At 41.8% G+C, this 26380-nt stretch overlaps 1 protein-coding gene and 1 long non-coding RNA gene across 3 annotated transcripts in view; both read right to left on the reverse strand.

The window, feature by feature from the left end:
- Positions 1 to 996: 996 nt before the first annotated feature.
- Positions 997 to 18687, reverse strand: LOC125131542 (uncharacterized). The gene is made up of 3 exons (XR_007135962.1): positions 18591 to 18687; positions 2015 to 2090; positions 997 to 1131 (listed from the first exon to the last, which is right to left on the reverse strand). It is a non-coding gene; the product is annotated as an uncharacterized LOC125131542 (long non-coding RNA).
- A 2921-nt stretch (positions 18688 to 21608) lies between these two features.
- MRPL42 (mitochondrial ribosomal protein L42) overlaps positions 21609 to 26380 on the reverse strand; it is a 30123-nt gene continuing 25351 nt past the window's right edge. For both annotated transcript variants that reach the window (XM_047788295.1, XM_047788294.1), the window contains exon 6: positions 21609 to 21779. In XM_047788295.1, coding sequence (XP_047644251.1) covers positions 21734 to 21779 — 46 coding nt within the window. In that variant the 3' untranslated portion in view covers positions 21609 to 21733. The remainder of the gene's footprint in view (positions 21780 to 26380) is intronic.

The following is a 26380-nucleotide window of genomic DNA, read 5'->3' on the forward strand; positions in this document are numbered from 1 at the left end:
CCTATACCCTCTTAATGCTACCGATGCCGTCGCTGCTGAGGGCTTTCTAGAGTTGCAAGAGTGTCCTCCATCCCTCAGGCAGCCACTCACGCCCAGTCTCCTGACTTCTCCAGAACTTAAAGTTCATCAGACCACCCAAAGGTCAACCTTGTTTTTTTCTTTGTTTGTTTGCATGTGTAAACCTCTCTCCTGAGAAACTTGCTCTGAGTTCCCCACCTGGCAGCCGGGAGGGAACTGTAAAGCTAGCAACGATTGCCAAGTCAAGCAGCAAACTGAGGTCCTTGGACAGGGTACTCTCTGCCAGCCTTCTCATCTCCAAGTAACTCTACTGCCCTCCTAAGTCCCTTTCCCCTCTCCACCGGGTGGAATCAGCCTTATCTCCCAACTTACGCTAAGGCTTATGTCAGGAGGCTGGATCTGCAGCACCAAGATTCCTCTACTGAAGCTTCCAGAAGAACAAACATGTCCTTCATCATCTCACAAGAGGTACAAGAATGTATGTTATCACCCCGGTCAGAATGGCCATCATCAAAAAGTCTGCAAATAATGAATGCTGGAAAGGGTGTGGAAAAAAGGAAACCCTTTTCTACTGTTGGTAGGAATGTAAATTGGTACAGCTACTAGGGAAAACAATATGGAGCTTCCTCAAAAAACTGAAAATAGAGTTGCCATATGATCCAGCAATCCCACTCTTGGGCATCTATCCAGACAAAATTCGAATTCAAAAAGATACATGCACCCCTGTGTTCATAGCAGCACTCTTTACAATAGGCAAGACATCGAAACAACCTTAATGTCCACCAACAGATGAATGGATAAGGATGATACACAGTGGACTATTACGTAGCCATTAAAAAGAATGAAATAATGCCATTTGCAGCAACGAGGATGGACCTAGAGATGATCATACTAAGCAAAGTCAGAAAAAGAAAGACAAATAAAGACCGTATGATATCACCTACGTATAATATGACACAAATCAACATATCTGCCAAATAAAAACAGACTCACAAACATAGAAAACAGACTTGTGGTTGCCGGGGCTAGCAAGAATACTTGAGTCCCCGCCGTGACTTTTCTGTAATTTCTGCCTTTCACCCATCCGATTGGCTGCGTTCAGTCTGATGTCATCTGCGGGAAAATGATAAGGGCGGTGCATCGTCAGAGGGAAATGCATCTCAAAGTTAATGAAGCTTGAATTGCAAGGCCCCAACCTTGGCCAGGCCCTAGGAAAAGTCCAGCAGTGTGCTCACAAGGGCACGTGTGTTTGCTAAATTTGCAAATTTAAGATGCTTTAACCAGAGCCAGTTAAGACCTCTGTCTTTGCTCTCTGACTTTCGCTGCAGTCTCCCACATGTCAGGGAGTTTAGGAGAGGCCTTGGACATGATGTAATCTGGCTAAGGGAAAGCTAGTTTGGGGACACATACAGTGGGGTTTAGTGGGTGTAGGCACTGTCATATCTCCTTGTGACAGTATCTGTATCCTAAAATTGCTTTCTTAAAAAGAGTTTCCAAAATTAAAATGCCCTCCTCCACCTCCCAAAGCTGAGTCTTCCCACTCAGTGAAGCCAGTGAAATTTGCTTCAGGAAAGAACTCATGTATTCATAGGAGTGACTCTAGACTTTGATGGCTCCAATCTGATCTTCATTTTGAAAGATTCCTGTTGTAGGTAGACCCCTAATTCTGCTTAAGTGCAGCCCTTGGCTCAGAATATATCTTCCAACCTACATCTCTTTGTCAATTTTCTTTTTGTGACTATTCTCATGGTCCCCTCTGCACATGCACACACACACACACACACACACGTGCACACACACACACACACACACACACACACGTGCTCTTTTATATCTGGTGTAGCTGCATCTCCTATTTAAGTATCAGAAGCTGGAGTGCAGACTGGCGATGAGCCAGATCTTAAAAATGAGCTCAAATGTATAAGGCAAACACTTCCAAGAATGCCCACAGCTGCCAGTCTTAACTTTAAAGGGCAAAAGAAGGAAACAGGCTTACATGGCAGATGTTCTGTCTGGATGTCTCTCTGGAATTAAGACTGTTTGATGAGCCAGAAATATTTCCAAATATTCACCTAACAAAGCAGTGAAGGAACAAAACTGTTTTAAATTTGAAAAGTTTCTCAAACTGACATCTCAGCAAAATTTTTAGCACACACACCAAAAAAGTGCTCAAGAACTATTACGTTAATAAATTCTCCTCTTAGAGGAAAGCACCCCCTGTCATTGCAAATGAATTCTGTTTCTATCTAAAATGTCCTGGGAGAGAGTTTTTCCATTGGCCTGCATTCAAGGTCAGATTTTATGTTGTTTTTTGGGGGAAGAGGGGAGAATCGCTTTCATCTTCTTTCCCTCTGCAAAATGCTTTTCTAAAAGTGTTAACCCTACTTATGTTCAGTTTTTTTGTTTGTTTTTTCTAATGTTAACCTCCATTTCTCTGGCAGAATTTCAAATCATTTTTTTCTATCCATGTATTGAATGAACAAATATTTAGAGTGCCTACAATATCTCAGGCCTTATTCTAGGTACTGCTTTCACAAGGTGATTTTTTTTCCTATCTTATTAACTGGACTTTGCAAACATTTTGTAATACCATAATATTTCTGATAAGCAGGCCCCGGAATTTATTCAGCCATTCTCTTTTTGTGAAACATTTAGACCATTTCCAAGTTCTCCCTACTGTAAATAATTCGACAGTGACCTTTCTTGCAATAGACCCTTGTCTGTGATTAATTCTTCGGGACACATATCTAGGAGTGGGAAGGGTATGAACACTTTGAAGTTTCTGAATAAATATTCCAGTGGACTTTCTGATGTATATTATCACCTTTGACGTCCTCAAATCTTCAAGTGAAGAATCATCCATCCCTATTTAAAGACAGGAGAGCAGAATCCATTCCTTCTATATGACATGTTTGCTGATTCCTAAAATAATTTCATTTCCTGGAGTTCCCGTCGTGGCGCAGTGGTTAACGAATCCGACTAGGAACCATGAGGTTGCGGGTTCGGTCCCTGGCCTTGCTCAGTGGGTTAACGATCCGGCGTTGCCGTGAGCTGTGGTGTAGGTTGCAGACGCGGCTCGGATCCCGCGTTGCTGTGGCTCTGGCGTAGGCCGGCGGCCACAGCTCCGATGAGACCCCTAGCCTGGGAACCTCCATATGCCGCGGGAGCGGCCCAAGAAAAGGCAAAAAGACAAAAAAAATAAAATAAAATAAAAATTAAAAAAAATAATAATTTCATTTCCTGATGGTGATAAGAGTAATCTGGTGGTGATAAAATTCTAGCTGTTTTCTTGAACAGCTATAGTCCTTTTGGACTACACTCCTCCTCTCGGATCGCATTTTTTGCATTCCTTTTGCAAAGGCAAAACAGAGAAGAAAATGTATCCACACACCGCCCGCTCATTGTTGTCATTCTCGGCAAACAAGAAATCAACCCGGAAGGGAATCATCCAGGAGAAAGGTGGAGTCGGGCGAAGGTACGCAAGACTCTGAAATCCCTTTCATTCCTGTGCGTACTGGGGGATTGGAGGAGGAGCGGGGGTGTGTAGCTAAACACCTCCCTGAATCGCCCGCTCACAGTAACAGCACATCAGGTAGAGGAGCTTCCCCACCTCGCCAGGTCTCTGCTCTGGCAAGTCAACTGGTCAAAAGGCCTCACTAGGCACTTTTCAATCCACAGGCAAATTCCACTGCGGAGTATTTTATCCTCAAACATTTCTTTGGGAACAACTTCATTCCCTTACTGAGAAAAATTTCTGCTTTCCAAGAAAATCAGTGCTGTCTTCAGAATGCCCCCAGTACTTTGTCCTCTAGAAGAAAAACTTGAGTAAACAAAGAAAACCAGAGGCAAGTCCCCTTAGATCTAGGTTAGGGTGGAATACTTGCTAACTGCACTGCCTCATTGTCTTATTTGGATCTGAAGCCCCTTTAGCAGGAATTTTGTTTGTATAATGGTCTGCTTAAGACAAAAACTATTAAGATTGAAATGCAAGCTTTTCTCTTTCCTGGAAGCCAGGCAGCCCGACATAACTGATTGCCTTGGTCTTTCTCCCTCCAGCTGCGTCCAAGTGATGGAGAAACTCATGAAAAGGACAAAGGGTTTCTCCTCTGGGTGGCCAAAAGGAGTTTTACTAAAGTGGAGAGCAGAATCTGTGGTGGGAGAGAAACAGCACCATTATTCATTCACCCAACGGTGACTTGCCAAATGCTCAGTATGTGCCAGAACCTAGACCAGGCCTGTGTGAGTGGAACAGACAGAGAACCTGCTCTCGTGGAGCTCTGCTGCTGAGAAGCAAACATTCAGCAAATACAGTCAACCCTTCAACAACAGGGGTGTAAACTGTGCAGTTCTACTTACACGTGGATTTTTTTTTTCCAATTTTTTTCAATTACTACAGCACTACACCATCAGGGGTGGTTGAATCTGCAGACGTGGAACTGCTGATACAGAAGGCCGGCTATAAGTTATATGTGGATTTTTACTGTGCAGAAGATCAGCACTCCTAACCCGAAGTTGCCCAAGTGTCAGCTGTAATCATGTTGATGAATATAAAATCACAGTCTTAAAAGGACACGTGTGTGTGTGTGTGTGTGTGTGTGTGTGTGTGAGAGAGAGACTGGGTCACTCTGTGGTACAGCAGAAAACTGACCGAACACTGTAAACCAACGATAATGGAAAAAATAAAAATCATTAAAAAAATAAATAAATGAAATAAAATCACCGTCTGGGTATGTGCCGAGGCATGAAGAAGGCTCTGTGCCTACAATAAAGGATGTGCCTTAATGGGGAAGGCGGGCAGCTGTTGCTGGATAAGCTGGAAAGGAGGGAAGAAAGTGCACACCCGGCAGAGGCAAGAGCGTGAACAGAGGGGCTGCAGTCAGAGTGATGAGAAGGGGTCAGTGCAGTGACAACTCCAGAGAAGTGATCAGGGCCATGCAGGGTTTGGGGCTTCATCCTAAGTGAGTTTAGGCCATTAAAGCCCCTATTACTCGACAATTCCACTTTTAGGTATTTACCCAAGAGAAATGAACACTGACGTCCCCAAAAGACAGAACATGAATATTCATAGCCACCTTAAAATAGCCTAAAACTGGAAACAATCCAAACGTCTGTCAACAAGAGAATGGATAAATAAATTGTGGTATATTTATACTCAATCGAAAGGAACGGACACACAACAACACAGAATACTGTCCAGAAGATTATGTTGATTAAAAATAGCCAGGCACAAAAAAGTCCACACGGTGCATTTATATTTGTATGAATCCAAAAATGGGCAGAACGAATCTATGGTGATAAATAGCAGAAAGTGGTTGCCTCGGGTGTGTGGGCTGGGCAAGGGGTGAAGTAACGGGAAAGGGGGAGCAAGAGAAATTTCTGAGATAATAGAAATGTTCTGTACTTTGTTTGGAGTGGTGGTTTTATTTTGTTTTATTTTTTGTCTTTTTATGGCCACACCCGCAGCCTATGGAGGTTCCCAGGCTAGGGGTTGAATCTGAGCTGTGGCCGCCGGCCTACACCACGGCCACAGCAACGCTAGACACAAACCTCGTTCTGCGACCTACACCACAGCTTACGGCAACGCTGGATCCTTAACCCACTGACCGAGGCCAAGGATGGAACCTGTGTCCTCATGGATACTAGTCAGATTTGTTTCCGCTGAGCCACGATGGGAACTCCTGGAGTGGCGGTTTTACAAGCTTATCCAATTATCAAAACCCTTCAGACTGTACTGAAGATCTGTGCATTGTATTCTTTGTATAATACATATCGAAGTGTTTTGTTTTTGTTTTTTTTTTTAAGTACAATACACACATTAAAGCATTTAGGCACAGGAATGACATCAGATTCGCAATGTGAAACCCTGTCCCCCTGCCACCTCTGCGTTCTGGAGAAGGACAAGAAGGGGCCTGAATGGAAGTAGGCAGAGCAGTTCCTTTGCTTTACATGAATCACCTAGAAGGCAGAATACCCCTGGGCATCAGTGCTTATCATCGATGCATAGTCTGTCTTTAATATAGAAGAATTCAGACCTCCCCTTGCTGACTGCCCCTAGGGACTATGCAAAACAGTTGTCAATAGACTGCAAGGGGAATTTGGCTGGAGAAAAAGGCTGGGAAACTGGGGCAAGAGACTAAAGAAGCCAGAGTTCTCAGTGGGTTAAGGATACGGCGTTGTCACTGCAGTGGTTTGGGTCGCTGCCATGTTGCGGGTTCCATTCCTGGCCTAGGTACATCTGCATGCTGCAGGCAGGTGTGGGGCCCCCCTCCCCCCCCAAAAAAAAGAACCACAGAGAAGAGATTTTTAGCCTACACATTTCACCCCTAAAATGCAGGAGTAAAAGGACTAGATGAACCAGGAATATTCTTAACATTTGATTAGCACTCTACCAAGTACTTCCACATTCGTTGCCTCATTAAGTCCCCATAAAGTGTTGGCACATAGTAATTCTTCTATTCAGAAGAGGTTGGCGCTCAGAGAGGGAAGCAGAGAAAGTGAATTTTCCCCAGTGAACTAGATCACTGTTCCCAGCTGTCCTGAAGTTGGAGAGGGAGCTCGGGGCAGGGCGGCAGAGTATTAACCTGAAACATGTCTTTCAACAGGTATTTCTAGGTGACTCCTGAACAACACTGGGGCTGGGGTGCCAACACTGACACTCCAAAATCCAAGTAAAATGTATAGCTGGCCCTCTGTATACTCTGTTCCTCTGCATCAGCAAGACAGACTATATCAGGCAAAAAAGAATCTGCATTGGAAGTCTCAGATAGATCCGAGATGGCAGGGCACACCTGTGCCTTAGAGACAAGGAGTCAGATTCAGACACCTCCGGAGTCTTCTTTCACCTCTTATTTCCGTTTCTCTCGTGCTGGCTTTATTTCCCTAGGCATTATGCCTCAGACGAATCAAATGTCCTATCTCTCCTCCATTTGTCTTAGAGAGGGAATAAGCCTCTTTGCCCAGTGCTAGTTTTTCAAATCCTAAAGAACTCCCATTGCTCTGGTTTGGGTCATCTGCTCACTCAGCACCAAAACACTCTATTTCAATCAGCCCTACTTGATATGTCACTTCTCTCTGGTCCAGTTAACTAAGGCAGGGAGTTGAGACTCCCTATAACGTTTGTGTTAAGAAAATTGGCATTTTCCAGAAGAAAGAGGGTTGGAATGCTGGGTCAACAAAACCAGAGATGTTCACACATCAAACATCCAATTCTTTTCTTTCTCTTTTGGCTACCCTGCAGCATATGGGAGTTCCCGGAGCCAGGGATCAGATCTGAGCTGCAGCTGCAACCTATGCCACAGCTTGAGCAACGTGGATCCTTAACCCACTCTGTTGGGCCAGGGATTGAACCTGCATCCCAATGCTCCAGAGATGCCGCTGGTCCCATTGCGCCACAGCTGGAACTCCATCCAATTCTTAATAATAAAGAATAGTAACGCCAATAAACATAAAGATCACTTTAACAAGTAGAGAGCTACAATGGCAATGCTAAAGCCCACACACCAAGATAAAATGCTTGGCACAGGTCGATAACCCAAACCTTTCACAGGTGCTGTCAGGTTTTGCTTGGCGCTCAGCCTTGGCAAATGCCCTCCCTACCCTGCTTAGATCATGTGATGCCTCCTGAAAGTCAGAGCTCTGCCCAGACTAAAGTGAATGAATCGTAGCTTTAGGGAAACCTTGGAGTCCTAGGCACTACTCTGAGACTCAAGGTCAAATCGTCTTTAACCTGCTTATGACCTTATGTTTTGGTTCTGATAATCAGACCTCTGCTTTGCTCATCTTTACCTCAGCCAAGATTCCCCTTCTCTTTCTCCTTCCATTCTCCTATGTGACACCCCACAGCCGCAGTCCTTCGCAGACATGCTTCTTAAAAGGAGCAGTGCACCAGAGCTTGGTTTCTGAACACCATTTTCCACTCGAAGGAAACAGGAGCCCTCAGAGAAATGGCTGATGCCAAGGCCGGAGGAGGGAAGCATAAGAGGAACTTGAAACATCTGTCCCAGCCAGTAAAGGGGCGCTCAGAAAGGATGGGGAGGAGCTCCGCTGTGGCTCAGCGGTTAACGAACCTGACTAGTATCCACGAGGAGGTGGGTTTGATCCCTGGGCTTGCTCAGTGGATTAAGGATCTGGCGTTGCTGTGAACTGTGGTGTAGGTTGCAGGCTCAGCTCGGATCCCACGTTGCTGTGGCTGTGGTGTAGGCTGGCAGCTGTAGCTCAGATTCGATCCCTAGCCTGGGAACCTCCATGTGCCGTGGGTGCGGCCCTAAAAAGACAAAAAAATAAAGATTAAAAAAATAATAATAATAAAGTTTCTTGGTTTTTTTTTTTGTTTTTTTTTTTTTTAAGGAGGGGGAATGTCAAATGCATGTAGGGCTCCTTAACTGACTTGAATTCTTAGTGGTATAAAAAGCTCCTAATCTCACCCTTCTTGAAACCCTCTCCTCTGACGTCCGGTCATTTTCCCAATGAGGGCTCCTTCTAAGAGTCTTCTCTGGGTACCTCATTTCCTGCCCACCTCATAAAAGCAGGTGTCCCTGGGGGTCTGCCCTCAGTCCCTTCCTCATTCTGGTCCCTCCCTGCGTGATCTTAGCCAAGCCCAGGGCTTCAATTGTTACAGAAGCAACGGCTCTCGAGGATACACGTCCACGCGTATTTCCGTGCGGGTACAGAGGCGAGAGACGTTTATCACAGACAAGCCCCTCAAAGCGCCAGGGCCCTGAGTCCACCCAACTGCATAGCTCCCCTTATTTTAACCCACGGGTATCTCCAAGATGACCTGCCCAAAACTGAAGACATTGTCTTCCTCTCCTCTCGTGTTCTTTAGTTCTATTACCGGTACTACCAACATCGACTGTCTAAGCAAGAAGCCTGGGGTTACTCTTTAATGCCCCGCAGCCAGAGACCACCGGGAACACAGCTCTAGCCCAACGAGCGGCGTGTCTTGCTCACTGCAGTGAAGAGCGCGTGGCCTAGGGAGCCCCCGGCCCTCCGTAAGTGTTAGGAAAAACCTCTTCAAGGATTTGGGATTTGGGTGAGTGAGTGGAGAGAGGACTAAGGAGGGGGGGGGGGTCTGCTCTATTGGCCACTATTGGAAAGAAGAGGCATTTTATGATTGGGATCCCGATACATTCTCTACAGGAAGGACAGTCCAGAGCAAGGATAACACGATGACTGGCAGAGAATCATACATCATTTGAGCCAAGAGAAGGGTGGGGTGTTTTGTATCTTGTGGGTGGCAAGAGCCCGTTTTTGTCTGTGCTTCGACAAAATCATGAAGTGGACTTGTTTTGCCTCACAGTGTGAAGGTCTCAGAATACTCTTGTCTGATGCTGGTACTCTGTGTCGTTACTATGCCAAGAGAAAATAACGGCCTCGCTCTGAATGCCAGTTCAGCTTACGGGTGTCAACAACGGCGTCCCTCCCCACCCCCGCCTTTTCTCATTCATTCCTCGGTCACTCCTACATCAATTACTTACCAAGTCCTATTAGTTTTACTTGCTACCCATCTCTGAATCTGTCCCCCATTCTTCTCTGCTTCTCTAATCCAGACCATTATCATCTGTCATCTGAATCACTCCATCAGTCACCCCACATTTCATCTTGCTCTTCCGTTCCATCTTCTACCCTCCCGCAGTGAGCCAGAATGAAGTTTCCAAAAATATCACCCCTGCTTAAAACCTTCTTTGGCTACATTATCAGCCATGTTGCTAACTTTAAATGGTAAAATTAAAAACCAGTGGGGTTAGCATCGAAATAAAGCTTTTTCTCTTTTCTCCCTAAAAGGGATCAAGAAGGGTGGAAGACTGTATTTTTACACAAAGAATCAGCTGAACTGGGAAGCTATTTTGATATTCTGATTCCCTCTTAAGAAATTATGACTCAATACCAGAGCTCCTGTTGTGGCTCAGAGGAAACGAATGTGACCAGTAACCATGAGGAAGCAGGTTCAATCCCTGGTCTCCTTCAGTGGATTAAGGATCTGGCGTTGCCATAAGCTGTGGTGTAAGTCACAGAAATGGCTTGGATCTGGCATGGCTGTGGCTGTGGTGTAAGCCGGAGCTGTAGCTCTGATTAAACCCCTAGCCTGGGAATCTCCATATGCCGCGGGTATGGCCCTAAAAAGCAAAAAAAAAAAAAAAAAAAAGAAAGAAAGAAAAAAGAAATTATGACTCAATACAAATCAAGAGTGACAGGACTGCTAAAAAAAGCAATGCATTGTTTATTTTATGATTTTTATGTTTCTCCTTTATAGTTGATTTACAAGAACAATGCATTACTGATACCATTAGCAGAAGTATACTGTCCAGAACAAGAAAATGATGCTCAGTTCAGTTCTGAGTAATAAATTTAAAGAAAGACACTATTTTAAAGAATATGTCCAGAAGAGGGCAACCAGGACAGGGAGCTCCTGGAAACCATGTCATATGGATAATCATAAAAAGTGGAGCTTAGGAGTTCCCTGGTGGCTCCGTAGGTTAAGGATCCAGCATTGTCACTGCAGTGGCAGGGGTTCAATCTCTGGCCCCGGAACTTCCACATGCATGCCTTTTTTGAGTGTGTGGCCAACACACACACACACACACACGAGATTAAAGAAAAATAAGGAGAAATATTGTCAATGTTTCCAAATATCCAAAGAGCTGTCATAGGATGTAGTAAATCTATTTTGCATAGTTTTGGGGCAGGATCAATTCTGAGGATCACAAATCACAGAAAGATTGATTTGTACTCAGTATAAGAAAACATTTTTTTCTTTTTTTATAATGATTTTTATTTTTTCCATTATAGCTGATTTACAGTGTTCTGTCAGTTTTCTACTGCACAGCAAGGGGACCCAGCCACACATACATGTATACATTTTTTTCTCCCATTATCGTGCTCCACAAGTGACCAGACATAGTTCCCAGTGCTACACAGCAGGATCCCATTGCTTATCCATTCCAAAAGCAATAGTTTGCATCCCTTTTTTTTTTTTTTGCTTTTTAGGGCCACACCTGTGGCATATGGAGGATCCCAGCCTAGGGGTCTAACTGGAGCTACAGCTGCCAGTCTACACCACAGCCACAGCAACACGGCATCTGAGCCTCGTCTACGACCTACACCGCAGCTCACGGCAAAGCCGGATCCTCAACCCACTGAGCAAGGTCAGGGATCGAACCCGCAACCTCATGGTTCCTAGTCAGATTCGTTAACCACTAAGCCATGACGGTAACTTCAATAGTTTGCATCTATTAACCCAAATTCCCAGTCTCCCCTCTTGGCAACCATAAGTCTGTTCTCCATGTCCATGATTTTCTTTTCTGTACAAAGTTTCATTTGTGCCTTATATTAGATTCCAGATATATGTGAAATCATATAGTATTTGTCTTTCTCTTTCTGACTTAACTTCACTTAGTATGAGAGTCTCTAGTTCCATCTATGTTGCTGCAAATGGCACTATTTTGTTCTTTGTGGCTGAATAGTCTTCCATTGTGTATATATACCACATCTTAATCCAATCATCTGTCGATGGACATTTAGGTTGTTTCCATGTTTTGGCTACTGTGAATAGTGCTGCAATGAACATGCGGGTACATGTGTCTTTTTCAAGAAAAGTTTTGTCCGGATATGTGCCCAAGAGTGGGACTGCTAGTCAGATGGTAGTTCTATACATAGTTTTCTAAGGTACCTCCAAACTGAAGACAACATTTTTAAATCATCAGAACCATCCAATAATGGAGCTAGCTTCCCGGAAAGGTAGTGAATTTCTAGTTACTAGAAAGGTTCAAGCCAAAGCTGAATAATTGTCTGGAAAGAATGCTAAAAAACAGCAGTCGTCAAACCATTTGTGATAAAGGGACAGTTTTTGTAATCCATTTGTGGTCTAATACTTTTACAAATTATAACAAAGTTTAAGGTGACAAAATGAAAAAAAGAAAAAACAAACAAACAAACACAAAAAGTAGGAGCTTCCGTTGTGGCTCAGCAGTTTACAAACCCAACTAGTACCCACGAGGATATGGGTCTGATCCCTGGCCTCATTCAGTGGGTTAAGCATCCAGTGTTGCCAAGAGCTGCAGCATAGGTTGCAGGCCTGGCTCAGGTCTGCATTGCTGTGGTTGTGGCGTAGGCTGGCAGCTGCAGCTCCAATTCGACCCCTAGCCTGGGAACCCCCATATGCCACAGTTGTGGCTCTAAGAAGCAAACAATAAGAAATAACCCCAAAAAGTACAAGCACAAATTTTTTATTATCTAATTCAACAAACATAAAATTAAATTCTGGTAAGTAGAATTAGACCAAAAAAAAAAAAAAGGGAAAGAAAAAAGAATGATAAAACTTGCTAATCGCTAAACATGTGCATTTAGGATTAATACAGAGAATTTCTATAACTTTTAACATTTTGTTCTTCAATTATAACTAAAGAAAATTATGACTTAGCCATTCTCTAGATTAGCCCATCATATGCATACTTTGAATAAATACTGTGTATATTAATATTTTGAAGTTTTAATTTTTTTTTGGTTTTTTTTTTTTTTTTTTACCATTTCTTGGGCTGCCCCCGCAGCATATGGAGGTTCTCAGGCTAGGGGTCTAATCGGAGCTGTAGCCACCGGCCTACACCAGAGCCACAGCAACGTGAGATCCGAGCCGCGTCTGTAACCTACACCACAGCTCACAGCAATGCCGGATCGTTAACCCACTGAGCAAGGGCAGGAACTGAACCCGCAACCTCATGGTTCCTAGTCGGATTCGTTAACCACTGCGCCACAATGGGAACTCCTGAAGTTTTAATATTTTGAAACACCATGTGACAAATGAGTTTGTTTCTTTTTAAAATATCTAATCCAGGTTGGATTGACAACAATGCTGCTTTCAGAGAATGATGTATATCTAAATTACTTCTATGAGTTGTTTTAACATCATTCATAAGAACAAGAAGTTCCCACTGCAGCTCAGCAGGTTAAGGACCTGACATAGTCTCCAGGAGAATGCAGGTTCAATCCCTGGCCTTCCTGAGTGGGTAAAGGATCAGGCGTTGCTGCAAGCCACAGCATAGGTCGCAGATGTGGCTCAGATCTGGTGTTGCCATGGCTGCAGCAGAGGCCTGCAGCTGCAGCTTCAAATCGACCTGTAGCCCAGGAACTTTCATATGCCGCAGATGTAGCCATAAAAAGAAAAGAAAAAAAGAAGTGAGTTTATAAAGGGATGATGATGGGAATGGAAAAAAGCAAGTATTAAAATAATTTCAGCATGCTCAGAATATTAATTTTTAACTTTTGTCCAAAGTGAAGCAAATGTTCCTATAATTTCAAAGTTCATTTTAAATTTTTCATTAGTTGCCAGTTAGAACAATGTGTCCTGTAAGTTTATAATTAAATTTAAATCATATTTTGATGAAATAAACAGATTCTAAATCTATAAATTTGCTAACTGGAATTCTTTCACTGGAAAATAAAATTTGAAGCATTCCATCCAACTGATAATAGTTTGATGATAACTTTTTGCAGATGTGCACCATCAAGATAATCACCTACTCCACTGAAAATTATTTACTTACTTATTGTCTTTTTAGGGCCACACCCAAGGCATATGGAAGTTCTCAGGCTAGGGGCCACAGCCACAACAATCCCGATCCGAGCCAGCCATATCTGCGACCTACAATACACCACAGCTCACAGCAATGACAGATCTTTAACCCACTGATTGAGGCCAGGGAGCCAACCCGAGTGCTCATGGATACTAGTCCAGTTTGTTACTGCTGAATCACAACGGGAACTCCTCCACTGACAGTAATTAAACTATGGAACATGTAACCACAATCTGCAGAAACGCTGTGCTTCAAAGCTTCTACCTTTTGTTTTTGCTCTTCCACTGAAAAACATCTTGCCTTCCTGCTTTGAATGGATGAATTCTGCAGATACCAAGTTAATAACTCTATGCAGCCAATTTATATCTAAAAGATGGGAGCAAACTCGTTTCCTGCAGTGATGTTCAACATTCAAATACATTCAACAGAATTTTCCCCCTAGAGAACTACCATATATCAGCATGTAATCAAAGTTGTTTATTATATTTTGCAATTACCTCCTAATAAAAAGAATAATTTCAAATTTACTGACTAGCCTTTACATAACTCATAATCTTAACCAAGTTACTACACACATTATGAGTTTTTTAATACTAAGACTTTCTAAAAGAAAGAAGTGGTAATGTTGACTTAAATTCTAGGTAAATGTCCTTAATTTAAGTACTCCAGATGCATTCTTGTCATTGAAGCTATGCACCTAATTGTATTCTTACACAAAACTTCAAACCATATTCACTGGCAATGAAATTTCTCACAGCTTTCTGTTGTTTACAGTTAGTTATGTTCGTCAGCTGTGAAGCTGAAAAAGAGAACTCTTTGGACTTACCTCTGACCGAATAAAGCTGAGAGTTAGGGAGGATTGACAGAAAAAGGGTGCAAGAGGTCATTTTTAGGGGTTATAGAAATGTTCTTCTTGCCAAAGCAACGTTGACAAAGAACAGACCCAGAAGCACATGCTCCCTAACTTCGTCCTATATTACAAAGCTACTCTCATCAAAAGAGTATGGAACTGGCATTTAAGACACATGGAATGGAATAGAGCCCAGAAATAAATCCATCTACTTATGGCCAATTAATCTATGACAAAGGAGGCAAGAATATACAATGGGGAAAAGACAGTCTCTTCAATAAGTGGTGCTGGGAAAACTGGAGAGCTACAATGGAAAAGAATGAAATTAGCAGTTTTTTCTCACACCAGATACAAAAATAAACATAAAATGGATTAAAGACTTAAATGTTAAGACTGGAAAGTATGAAACTCCTAGAAGAAAACATAGGCCAAACACTCCTGGCAATCTTTTTTTTTTTTTTTGATCTGTCTCCTAAAGCTAAATAAACAAACAAACAGGACCTGATTGAGCTTAAAAGCTTTTGCAAAGGAAAGGAGGCCACTGACAACCTACTGAATGAGAAAATATTTGCAAATGGTATGATTAGTAAAAGGTTAATATCCAAAATGCATAAACAGCTCATATAACATAATATCAAAAAAACCCAAACACTCCAATTTTAAAAAATAGGCAGAGGACCTGAACAGACATTTTTCCAAAGACGACACAGATAGCCAGTAGGCACATGTAAGGATGCTCAACATTGCTAACCACCAGAGAAATGCAGAATGCCCACAATGAGATATTACCATACACTTGTCAGAAGGACTATCATCAATAAATAATAAATGTTGGCAAGAACGTGCAGAAAAGGTAACTCTTGTGCACTGTTGGTAGGAATGTAAACTGGTGCAGCCACTGTGGAAAACAGTATGGAGGTGCCTCAAAAAACTAAAAATAGAACTACCATACAATTCAGCAATTCCACTCCTGGGTATGTATCCAAAGAAAACAAAAACACTGACTCAAGGAGTTCCCTCCATGGCTCAGCAGAAAAGAATCAGACTAGGAACCATGAGGTTGCAGGTTCGATCCCTGGCCTCGCTCAGTGGGTTAAGGATCTGGCGTTGCTGTGAGCTGTGGTGTAGGTCACAGCTGTGTTGCTGTGGCTCTGGTGTAGACCTGCAGCTACAGCTCTGATTTGACCCCTAGCCTGAGAATCTCCATATGCCATGGGTCCCTAGGCCAGGGACCGAACCTGTCCCACAACAGCGACTCAAGCCACAGCACTGATGATGTTGGGTCCTTAACCTGCTGAGCCACCAGGGAACTCCTGGCCTCCAACTGCTAAGCAGGCCATACTGCCCTATTGTTTAGCCTACCCCCCCACTCCCCACCATCCCACCCTTAGCTAACTAGTACTTAGTGTGTAAGGGACAGTATTAAAATATGTGGTTTAACTGACAGAGAAATTGTTATTGAGCGAATCAGTAAGTGATCACTCAAGTAGAGCTGGCTTATAAGTAAAAGTTATGAACTTCTTTTGGACACTGGGAAGGAAACTTCAATTTCTTACTGAGAGCCAACCATACCATGTGCAATCACCTCTCTTAGAAACACATGACAATCTAAACCCCAAAATAAGTCAGTTAAGACCAGTGATTCCTACTGCAATGGAATGACCACAATATTTGACGTTACTCCTTTCAAAAGGTAGTCTATTTCCCCACTCTGAACCTGGGATGGCTTTGTGGAAGTGATATTGAGCCAGTCTGAAGGCTTTTCAGCTTCCAGTCTTGTATCCTTGAAACCCTGAGGCCACGTGAACAAGCCAGGCTTGGGTTGCAGCATAATGAGAAACACATAGTTCCTCTTTTTGTCCCAACTGATGGTAATTCAATCACTGGATATATGGATGATGCCATCTGAGACCAGCTAGCCTCATTAACCCAATTAATGACCTCAAATATATGAGCCTAGCCTAGATCAGAAGAATATCCAGAACTGTGAACTATATAAGGGGTTGTTGTTTTAAGTCAATGAGTTTTGAAGTGATTTGTAAATTAGCAATGGATAACAGCTATTCAAGGATTCAAAGTTCTAAGACCGACCAAGTAGTTTTAAACACTTGTCAACAAGTCTTTATATCCATAAAAGAAACTGGAAGTGAAGGCTGAAGCTGACATATAAGAAATAATTTACTTTTCCCTGGAAATATTAATCAAAAAATAAGGAGAAGTGTCTCTAAATAGATAACCAGAATGAGAGAGGAAATGATCTAATGCTTTAATGGTAAATGTATGTTTCAGGGCATAGCTAGTGGAATGCTAGATTGGGATCACATCAACCTGTGAAATCCAGTTATTAAATGTTCAGAAATTCTGTAAGCCAGTTGTTAAACCATTAGTAGATTAAGTCAACCATCATGAGAGCATTTACACCACGGAAATCGGCAATCACCACCAAGCAGTGCCAGTGGCTAAAATTTTACTAGTGTACCACGGGGCACATCTGCTACTGAAGGCAAATTTCATCTGCATGTACACACACACACTCACCCCAAAACATCCTTAGGTTGAAAGAAGACATTGGTTGGTTCTGTCAATTGGTCTTATTGAATCTCAATCCCCACATGTGTAAAATCAAACTCTGTGCCCAATAATTATCTTTAAGGTTTCTTTCAGGTCTGCTAGTCAATCCTCTATGATCCTACTGAGGGTAATTACACCTGGATGGCAATGACAGAAAAGGCCAATGGGGTCAATTCAAATAACCACACTGACCATGCTACTGACAAACTAAAGTAGTGGTATAAGGAGTTCCTGTTGTGGCTCAGTGGGTCACAAGCCCAACTAGTATCCATGAAAACGCAGGTTCGATCCCTGGTCCCGCTCAGTGGGTTAAGAATATGTTGTTGCCTTGAGCTGTGATGTAGGTCGCAGATGCTGCTCGGATCCTGCATTGCTGCAGCTATGTCTGTGGCAGAGACTGGAAGCTGCAGCTCTGATTCGATTCCTAGCCTGGAAACTTCCATATGTCATCGGTGCAGTCCTAAAAAGCAAAAAAAAAAAAAAATAATAATAATAAAAAAGCACTAGGCCTAGATGATTCACTAGTAGATTCTACCAAACAGTTAAGGAAGAAATAATATCAATTCTCCACAATCCCTTTCAGAGGAGAGAGCAGAAGGAACACTTCCTAATTCGATGTGCCAGCATAACCAATGCCAGTATTAATATCAAAACCGGACAAAAACACTACAAGAAGAGAAAACTACAGGCCTCATGGATTCTTAGTTGGGTTCTTAGCCCACTGAGCCACAAAGCGAACTCCAACAACAGTGTTCCTTCTAACAGGGAACAAAGAGAAACAATGATTATGTCCAATAACAGGGAGTTAATTATGACAATTCATATTACAAAATTATATGCATCTACTAAATAAGTGTTATTTACTGATATGGCAAAAAAAACCCTCCATAATATTAAGTGAAAAAGTTATAAAACAACATGCGCTGGAGTTCCCTGGTAGCCTGGCTGGTTAAGGATCCAGGGTTGCCACTGCTATGGCTCAGGTCACTTTTGTACTGCGGGTTCGACCTCTGGCCCAGGAACTTCTGTATGGCATGGCCAAAAGAAAAGAAATAAGCAAAACAACAGGCATGATAAATGCAATTCTTACTTTGTTTCTTCTTTTTGGTCACACCTGCTGTATGCAGAAGTTCCTGGGAAAGGGATTGAACTGGATCTACAGCAGGGACAACACTTGATCCTTAACCTCCTATGCCAGCAGGGAACTCCCCAATTTTTATTTTTGAAATATATTTATGCAGCAAAATAACAGAGAAGAAGGGTAGTTAAAATGTTAGGTCTATCTTTAGGCAGGACAATTAGAAGTAATTTTATTTTCTATTTATTTAATCTCTAATTTAAAAAAATAATGATGCACATTCATAGTTAAAAAGCGATGCCATTAGAAAAACTAAGAAATTCAGAAGATACTAGTTAAGTAGATATTATGCTCCTTAAGGGCCCATTTTTTGTTACTGGCCTGGCAAAAGGCATGCCGCCTCTTCAACTGTAGTAGGGGTTCAATAAATGCTTAATGATGAGATCAACAGAATGAATAGTGGCCTCACTTAATTTCACTACCATCATTTACTAGTCATTCTTACCTAAAGAATATCCAAATACTGGAGTTCCGTTGTGGCTCAGTGGTAACGAACCCAACTAGTAGCCATGAGGATTCGGGTTTGATCCCTGGCCTGCCTCAGTGGGTTAAGGAGTAGTTAAGTGCCATGAGTTGTGGTGTAGGTCGCAGACACCGCTCAGATCCCATGTGGCCCTAAAAAGACAGACAGACAGACTCACACACACACACACAAAAAGGATATTCAAATACTGTCTGCTAAATTAAGCACATTAAAAGTCACCATCTTGGGCTGAGGGATGTTCAAAACGAACCCTTTGTGAGAGTGCCCTCTGGTGGTTTTGCCCACAATGCTTTTTATCAATTTCAGGAGTGTTAACCCACCTCACCAAGGGAAGGAAATATGAGAATAAGAACTGAGTAGTAAGATTTCCATGAAGCTAAATTTATTCCATTTTAAGAACCATCACACTTTACGTACTTTCCAAATTTCTAGAAAGACAAACAAGTGGATCTTTCATAAAATGTTAGCGATGGTGGATAATAGATTAGTCCTCTGGGGTGGGAAATGAGAGAAGAAGAGAGGAAGTGGTGGTGATGAAATATGTACTTATTTAGCAACTCATGAAAACCAAAATTCCAGGAACTATATATACAGTGTTAACTGCAATGTACTATATTTCCAGTACAACAAAAACTAAGTTAATTCTCCAAAGCACTAACATATGAATCTGTGTGGTTTGGCCATCTTAGAATTGAACAATTTCTATTTAGTAGATCCTTGTACTTAGAAGAAAATCTGTTCATTAATTTAGCTTTTATTCTTCCTTTTTTTGTGTGTCTTTTTTAGGGCCATACCTACAGCACATGGAGGTTCCCAGGCTAGGGGTCCAATTGGAGCTGTAGCAGCCGGCCTAAACCACAGTCACAGCAATGCGGGATCCGAGCCGTGTCTGCGACCTACACCACAGCTCACGGCAACGCCGGATCCTTAACCCACTGAGCAAGGCCGGGGACCAAACCCGCAACCTTATGGTTCCTAGTTGGATTCATTAACCACTGAGCCACGACAGGAACACTGATTCTTCCTATTTTTTTAAATAAATTTTTTCTTTTTGGCCTCGCCCAGCAGCAGAAGTTCCTGGAGCAGGGACTGAATCCACACCACAGCAGTAACAATGGCACATCCTTAACCTGCTATGCCACCAGAGAACTCTATTTCCTACTTTTTATAACATGGCCTACCACAATCTTTGTAAAAATTTGTGGATGTAAATCAATCTGAAAAAAAAAATCCATTTTCAAACATAGCTGGTTAATATTTCTGATTAACAAATGCTTCGCTTTTTTTTTAGGGCCACACCTGCAGCACATGGAAGTTCCCAGGCTAGGAGTTTAAGTGGAGCTGCAGCTGCCAGCCTACGCCACAGCCACAGCCACACAGGATCCGAGGCGTGTCTGCAACCTACACCACAGCTCACGGCAACAACGGATCCTTAGCCCACTGAGCCACTAAAGAACTCCCTCAAATGCTTTTTTTTTAAATGTGTGGTGTTTTGGGTCTTTTTTTTTTTTTTTGGCCACACATGCAGCATGCAGAAGTTCCTGGGCCAGAGATCAAACCCAAAACAGTAACCCAAGCTGCGGCAGTGAAAACACTGAGTCCTTAACTGCTAGGCCACCAGTGAACTCCTGATTATCAAATTCTATGGACTTGTTTTTCCTTTGATCTTCCCCCACAAATTAATAAGTTATTAAAGAAAAAAAGTATAAACCACTTAAAAACACTTTCTTTCAGTAACAGAGGGCAGCCATTGTTAACATTCCTCTTACTCTTTCCTATTCACTATTTCTTTCATTTTATTGATCACCTGAACTTTCGGCTAGCGTTCCTTTATTAAAAGAACAAGATTAAGCAATAGACTTTGAATGTGCAATCATTTTTCAAGTCAAATTTTAAAATATTGCAAATACCATACAAGTATGTAAAGCAGCTTTTCACTTTCTTAAAAAACTCCTCAATGCCTAAATATTAGAAATCACAGAGACGGCAATGCTTATACGGGTCATACATAAGCTGGTAGTGATAATCAACAGAACAGACTATTAACATTCTTATAAGACTAGTTTAGTAGTATTAATGTCTTAATCACAGAGATTCATGTGTTCTAAAGCTAGCATAATTTTTGAGACAGGAAAAAAAAATCTCAAAGTGAATAATAATAATTCTTTCTAGGAAAGTACATTCTTGGGTGAAAGAAAACACTACATGTCATAGCGATATGTCATAGACAAGCTCTGGAGCCTGACAGTTCGGATCCTGGCTCTTTCACCTGCTATGTAAGTAGGGCTCAAGTCACTTAGCCTTAACTTTAAAATGGGGATGACTGCTTTCTTCAAAGGATTATTGACAGAATTTAATAATAATGTATATAAAAGAGCTGGTAGAGAGTAGAAACTGATTAAAATGTAACTATTTCCCAGATCCACAAAAAAAGGAAACATTATAACATCTCTTTTCTGTGTGGACCTCATGAGTTTCTTTTCAAAGGTAATTTAAAAATTGCCTTCAGGGGGATCATGCCCATTTTTACTAAGCATATTTACACTGTTAACAATATTTGGCTGATAATGTAAAGGTACTTAGTCATACTAAGTACCTTTACACATAAAAATAAACAGTAGACTTTAATAACTCTAAAGGAAAAAATGAGGAGTTCCTGTTGTGGCACAACGGAAACAAATGTGACTAGTATCCATGAGGATGCAGGTTCGATCCCTGGCCTCAATCAGTGGGTTGGCCATCTGGCGTTGCCGGGAGCTGTGGTGTAGGTCACTGACAAGGCTCAGATCCCGTGTTGCTGGGGCTATGGTATAGGCCAGCAGCTATAGCTCCAATTCGACCCCTAGTGTGGGAATGCCCACATGTCCAGCACTAAAAAAGCAAACAAAACAAAAAGTAAAAAATGATAAAGTAGGCTTCTGTAAATAAGAATGTCAAATCCAGAATTACTTACTATATATAAAGAAATACACATTCTAATATATGATAAGATCTTTTAATTATTTTACTATATAACATATTGGTGAATATACCCAACTGTATTTTCTCAAATGGCAAATGAGATGCAGGATAACATTTCTCTCTGATTTCTGAAAATCTCAGTATCATCTGTCTTTTGGAGGATTTGGCTTCCTACGACGTCTATGATACCTTGAAAAGAAGAAAATATTTAAGATAAGATTATTTTATAAAAATTAACTGCTTCTGATAGAAATATCAAATTTCTATTTAGCTTGCTATTTATCGGCACTCAAAAAAAAATCAATGAAACCTAAAACACACACATACACACAGAGCAGCACACAACTCAGGCAGATATTTCTTAATAATAAGCCACATTTCCCTGCCGTGAAAATTGTTTCCTATTAATTAAGCATTTAGAAAGTCTTTTTTTCAGATCTTGAGATAATTTCAATACAGTAATTTGAATGACTGTTCCTTAATTAAAAACTAATGCTTATCTTTATCATAAAGAAAGAGCACAGGAGTTCCCACTGTGGTAAAATGGGTTAATGATCTGGTTTGTTTCTGTGGAGGTGCCGGTTCGATACCCCGCACAATCCACAGCACAATGGGTTAAGGATCCAGCATTGCTGCAGTTGTGGGGTAGGTTGAAGCTTCGGCCCAGATTCGAGCCCTGGCACCGGAACTTCCATATGCTGCAGGATGCAGCCAAAAAAAGAAAAATAAACAGCACCATGTGAACATGCAGAACGTGCTCAATTAAAGTTTTATGTAGGAGTACCCGTCGTGGCGCAGGGGTTAACGAATCCGACTAGGAACCATGAGGTTACGGGTTCAGTCCCTGCCCTTGCTCAGTGGGTTAATGATCTGGTGTTGCCGTGAGCTGTGGTGTAGGTTGCAGACGCGGCTTGGATCCTGCACTGCTGTGGCTCTGGCGTGGGCCGGTGGCTGCAGCTCTGATTAGACCCCTAACCTGGGAACCTCCATATGCCGCAGGAGTGGCCCAAGAAATGGCAAAGACAAAAAAAAAAAAAAAAGTTTTATGTAAAAGGGGATGTTCGGTGAGTTCCCGCTGTAGCTCAGTGAGTTAAGAATCCGACTTGTATCCACGAGGATGTGCTATAGATCCCTGCCCTTGCTCAGTGGGTTAAGAATCCCACTTTGCCATAAGCTGTGGTGTAGGTTGCAGACGTCGCTCGGATCTGGTGTTGCTGGGGCCGTGCTGCAGATCTGCAGCTGCAGCTCCGATTAGACTCCTAGCCTGGGAACTTCCACATGCCGCATGTGTGGCCCTAAAACAATAAATAAATAAATAAATAATTTTAAAAGGGGGTCTGAAAGAGAGGCCTCTTTAGCTGCAGTCATGTTTTAATAAACAATAAAAGATGATTAGTAATAAGTATACTGAAAAATGTGCAATGTCACGGAAAATGGAAGTGGTACTGCTTATTCACACATTTACAGGACTGCTTTATATTTCAGAAACGTAGAATTACTCTCCAGATCCTTCTTTCTATCCAGACTTCATTTAATCCTTCCATCATTTCAACATAACTTTACATTTAGTGGAGTCCTGTTAGCTATTTTCTCAGGATCATTTGCTCATTCATTTATTCATTCATTTTCAAATGTGTGGAGCATCTCCTATGTGCCAGTCACTAATTTTAGGTGCCAAGGATTCTATGATACACAAAACATGACAAAAGCCCCACCCTCATGAAGCTGACACTGCAATGCCTAATAGAAAAACAAGATAAACAAGTTGGCCAGGGAGGGCTCAGTGAGTGAACACTCAAAGGAAGAGAGCTATCTTTTTCAGCAGGCAGTGTATTCTATGTAAACAGAAAGTAAAAAAGCTATGAGGTGGAAGGGGGGGCATGTTCAAGGAAGAGCAAAGAGGACATGTGGCTGGAATAGAGTGAACAAGGAAGAGAACAGTAGGAAATGAGAATGGTAATGTAACAGGGTCAGATCACACAGTTTTGTTTTTTTTTTTTCTCTCTCTCCTTTTAGGGCTGTAACTTTGGCATACGGAAGTTTCCAGGGTAGGGGTCTAATTGGACACATAGCTGCCGGCCTATGCTACAGCCATGGCAATGCCAGATCCGAGCCATGTCTGCAAACTATACCACAGCCTTACTCTCTGAGTGAGGCCAGGGATCGAACCCATATCCTCATGGATACTAGTTGGGTTCTTAACCTGTTGAGCCACAACGAGAACTACATAGATTCTTTAGATAATAGCTAGCTTTTTTCTGAGTGAGATGGAAAGCAGTTTGAGGGTTTTTCAAGAGAAAAATTTTAGGAATTAATGGAATGTTTGAGGGCTACTCACAGGGTTACTCTAGCTGTGTGCTTAGACTGGACTTTAGGGAAGCAAAGACAGAAGTAGGGAGATCAGTTAGAAAGTCACTTCTATAAACCAGGCAGAAGATGGTGGCATGGACCAGGATAAGAGCAGAGAGAATAGTGATACATGGTCAAATTAGAGAAGATACATTTTGGAGAGCCAACAGGATTTGCTGGTAGACCAGATGTTAGGTACGAAGCAGCGTCAAGAATGATACCAAGATTTCTGGTGCAAGCAGCTAGAAGAATGAAATTGGCATTAACTGAGACAGGGAAGGCTGCAGGAGAAGCTGGTTTGTGGATGACCACAGGAAGCTTGATTAGAGACACATTAAGTTAGATGTTCATTAGACATGTCCAGCAGGCATTGGATACACAGTTCTGGAGGTCAAGGGACAGAAAGAAACAGATTTGGGAGCCATCAGCATGTAGATGGTATTTAAAACCACGTGATGAGATGAGATCATTATCTTAGGGAATGGGACAAAAAAGAGGAGAGGATCAAGGACTGATCCTTGGGGAACCCCAAAACTTAGAGATAAGGGAGACGAAAAGGAATCAACAAGAGAAACCAAGATAGTACAGGAACTATGGATATGTAAAGAAAAGTTTCAATGAACTTATTAAGGTCCAATTAATGAGAAAAATCACAAGAACAAAAATGCAACCACTATGGACTCTGTAACACTGCTAAAATGATGTGTCTGGAAAGAACTGTAATGGAAGGAATGTTCCACTGACTTTTTTATATTTTTTCATGCCCATTGAGGAACACTGAGGAAAGGAAGAAGAGCCTGAACACAGACGCGGGCAACTGAGGGCAGTGCTATGTCCTGCTTCCTGATAACTGGCAACACTAAAGGCTAACAGGATAACTTGGGAATGCAGAAAAGGGCAAAGCAATTCAGAATCACGCCCTCAACAACTATTCACAGAAGAGCTATCTAATGCAAACTGCTATAAGGAGTACAAAAAAACTGATTTTGTGTAAGGAGTATCTTTCAGAGAATATGTTTGAAGCCCCATTACTTGAGGTAAATTTTAATACAGTGGCGAATCAAGTTTAATTTGTTTTCATCATCAAACAGGGTAGAAGAAGCCTCATGGTCACATATGCTATTTTTTGAAATCAACTTTTTACACAAATGAATGTAAAAATAGTTATTCAGGAAAAGGCAGAGGGTAGGAAACTAAAAGTTCAATTTAACCACACACCCAATGTCCTGAGTTTCCTCATCGCTCATACTAAAAATTTAAACAATTCTAGTAGCCAGTCTCAAGAAAAAGCCCAAGTCTAAGCAGACTCTTTGAACTGCCAACCTAAAGTAAAAAGGATTACCAGGATTAGGAAACAGCAATACCAATTCATAAATTTCCTGGCAACATTTTTTTAACCTTGGATTCCCAGCTTTGAGATAATTAATCACCAGTGTTTACTACCACTGGACTATTTCAGCATCAATTCTGTATAGTCATACTACCTATATTCCCAGTCCACCCACCCTGGGTGAGGCCAGTCATTCAAGGTAGATTCAGGATTGAATGAGGTGGGCAACACCCTAGGATCATATAGCCTTTAATGATCTTGATTCAGAATCTGATAATAGAGAATATCTTAATCCACAGGTGACCCACCCAGATAAAATGGAAATGAGATCAGCCCACATAACTTGACAGCTGAACTGGAATAAAGCTTCCAGGAATCACTGGGAAAGTTACCAGTGGACCATCCCAAACACTACCCTAAAGCAGTCTTCAAAGAAAAAGAGAAGACCTTCAAGAAGCTGTGGAGAAAATTAGGTAAAATATTCCATCAGACAGTAACTAAGCATCCACACACTGCATTACGGATACTGTATTAGAGGTTTTCCAGAAAACTACAAAATAGAAGTTGTGTCCCTGATGAAGAAAGAATAGAGCGGAAGTTGAAACCTAGAGATCACCTACAAATGTAACAATAACACATATCTAATACACTATAGTTGCATGTGATAGTTACATGTTATAGGGTTTGATCCCTGGCCTCGTTCAGTGGGTTAAGGATCCAGCGTTGCCATGAGCTGTGGTGCACATTGCAGACGCGGCTCGGATCTGGTGTTGCTATGGCTCTGGCATAGGCTGGCAGCAACCAATTAGACCCCTAGCCTGGGACCTGCATATGCCTCGGGTGTGGCCCTAAGACAAAAAAAGGAAAAATAAATAAATAAAACCCACTTTAAATATAAAGACACAGATAGGTTAAAAATGAAAGAATAGAAACAGATATAGCATGTAAACTCTGATCAAAAGGAGGCTGGACAGGCTATATTAATACTAGATAAGTTAAATTTCAGAATAAGAAAAATTAACAGTAATAAAAAAGAAAACTTCCTTTTACAATCTTTACCTATAGAGGGCAAGAGAGAGAAATAAAAAGCATAAAGATTGCAAAAGGAGAA

The sequence above is a fragment of the Phacochoerus africanus genome, chromosome 7 (assembly GCF_016906955.1).
Source record: "Phacochoerus africanus isolate WHEZ1 chromosome 7, ROS_Pafr_v1, whole genome shotgun sequence".
Lineage (NCBI taxonomy): Eukaryota > Metazoa > Chordata > Mammalia > Artiodactyla > Suidae > Phacochoerus > Phacochoerus africanus.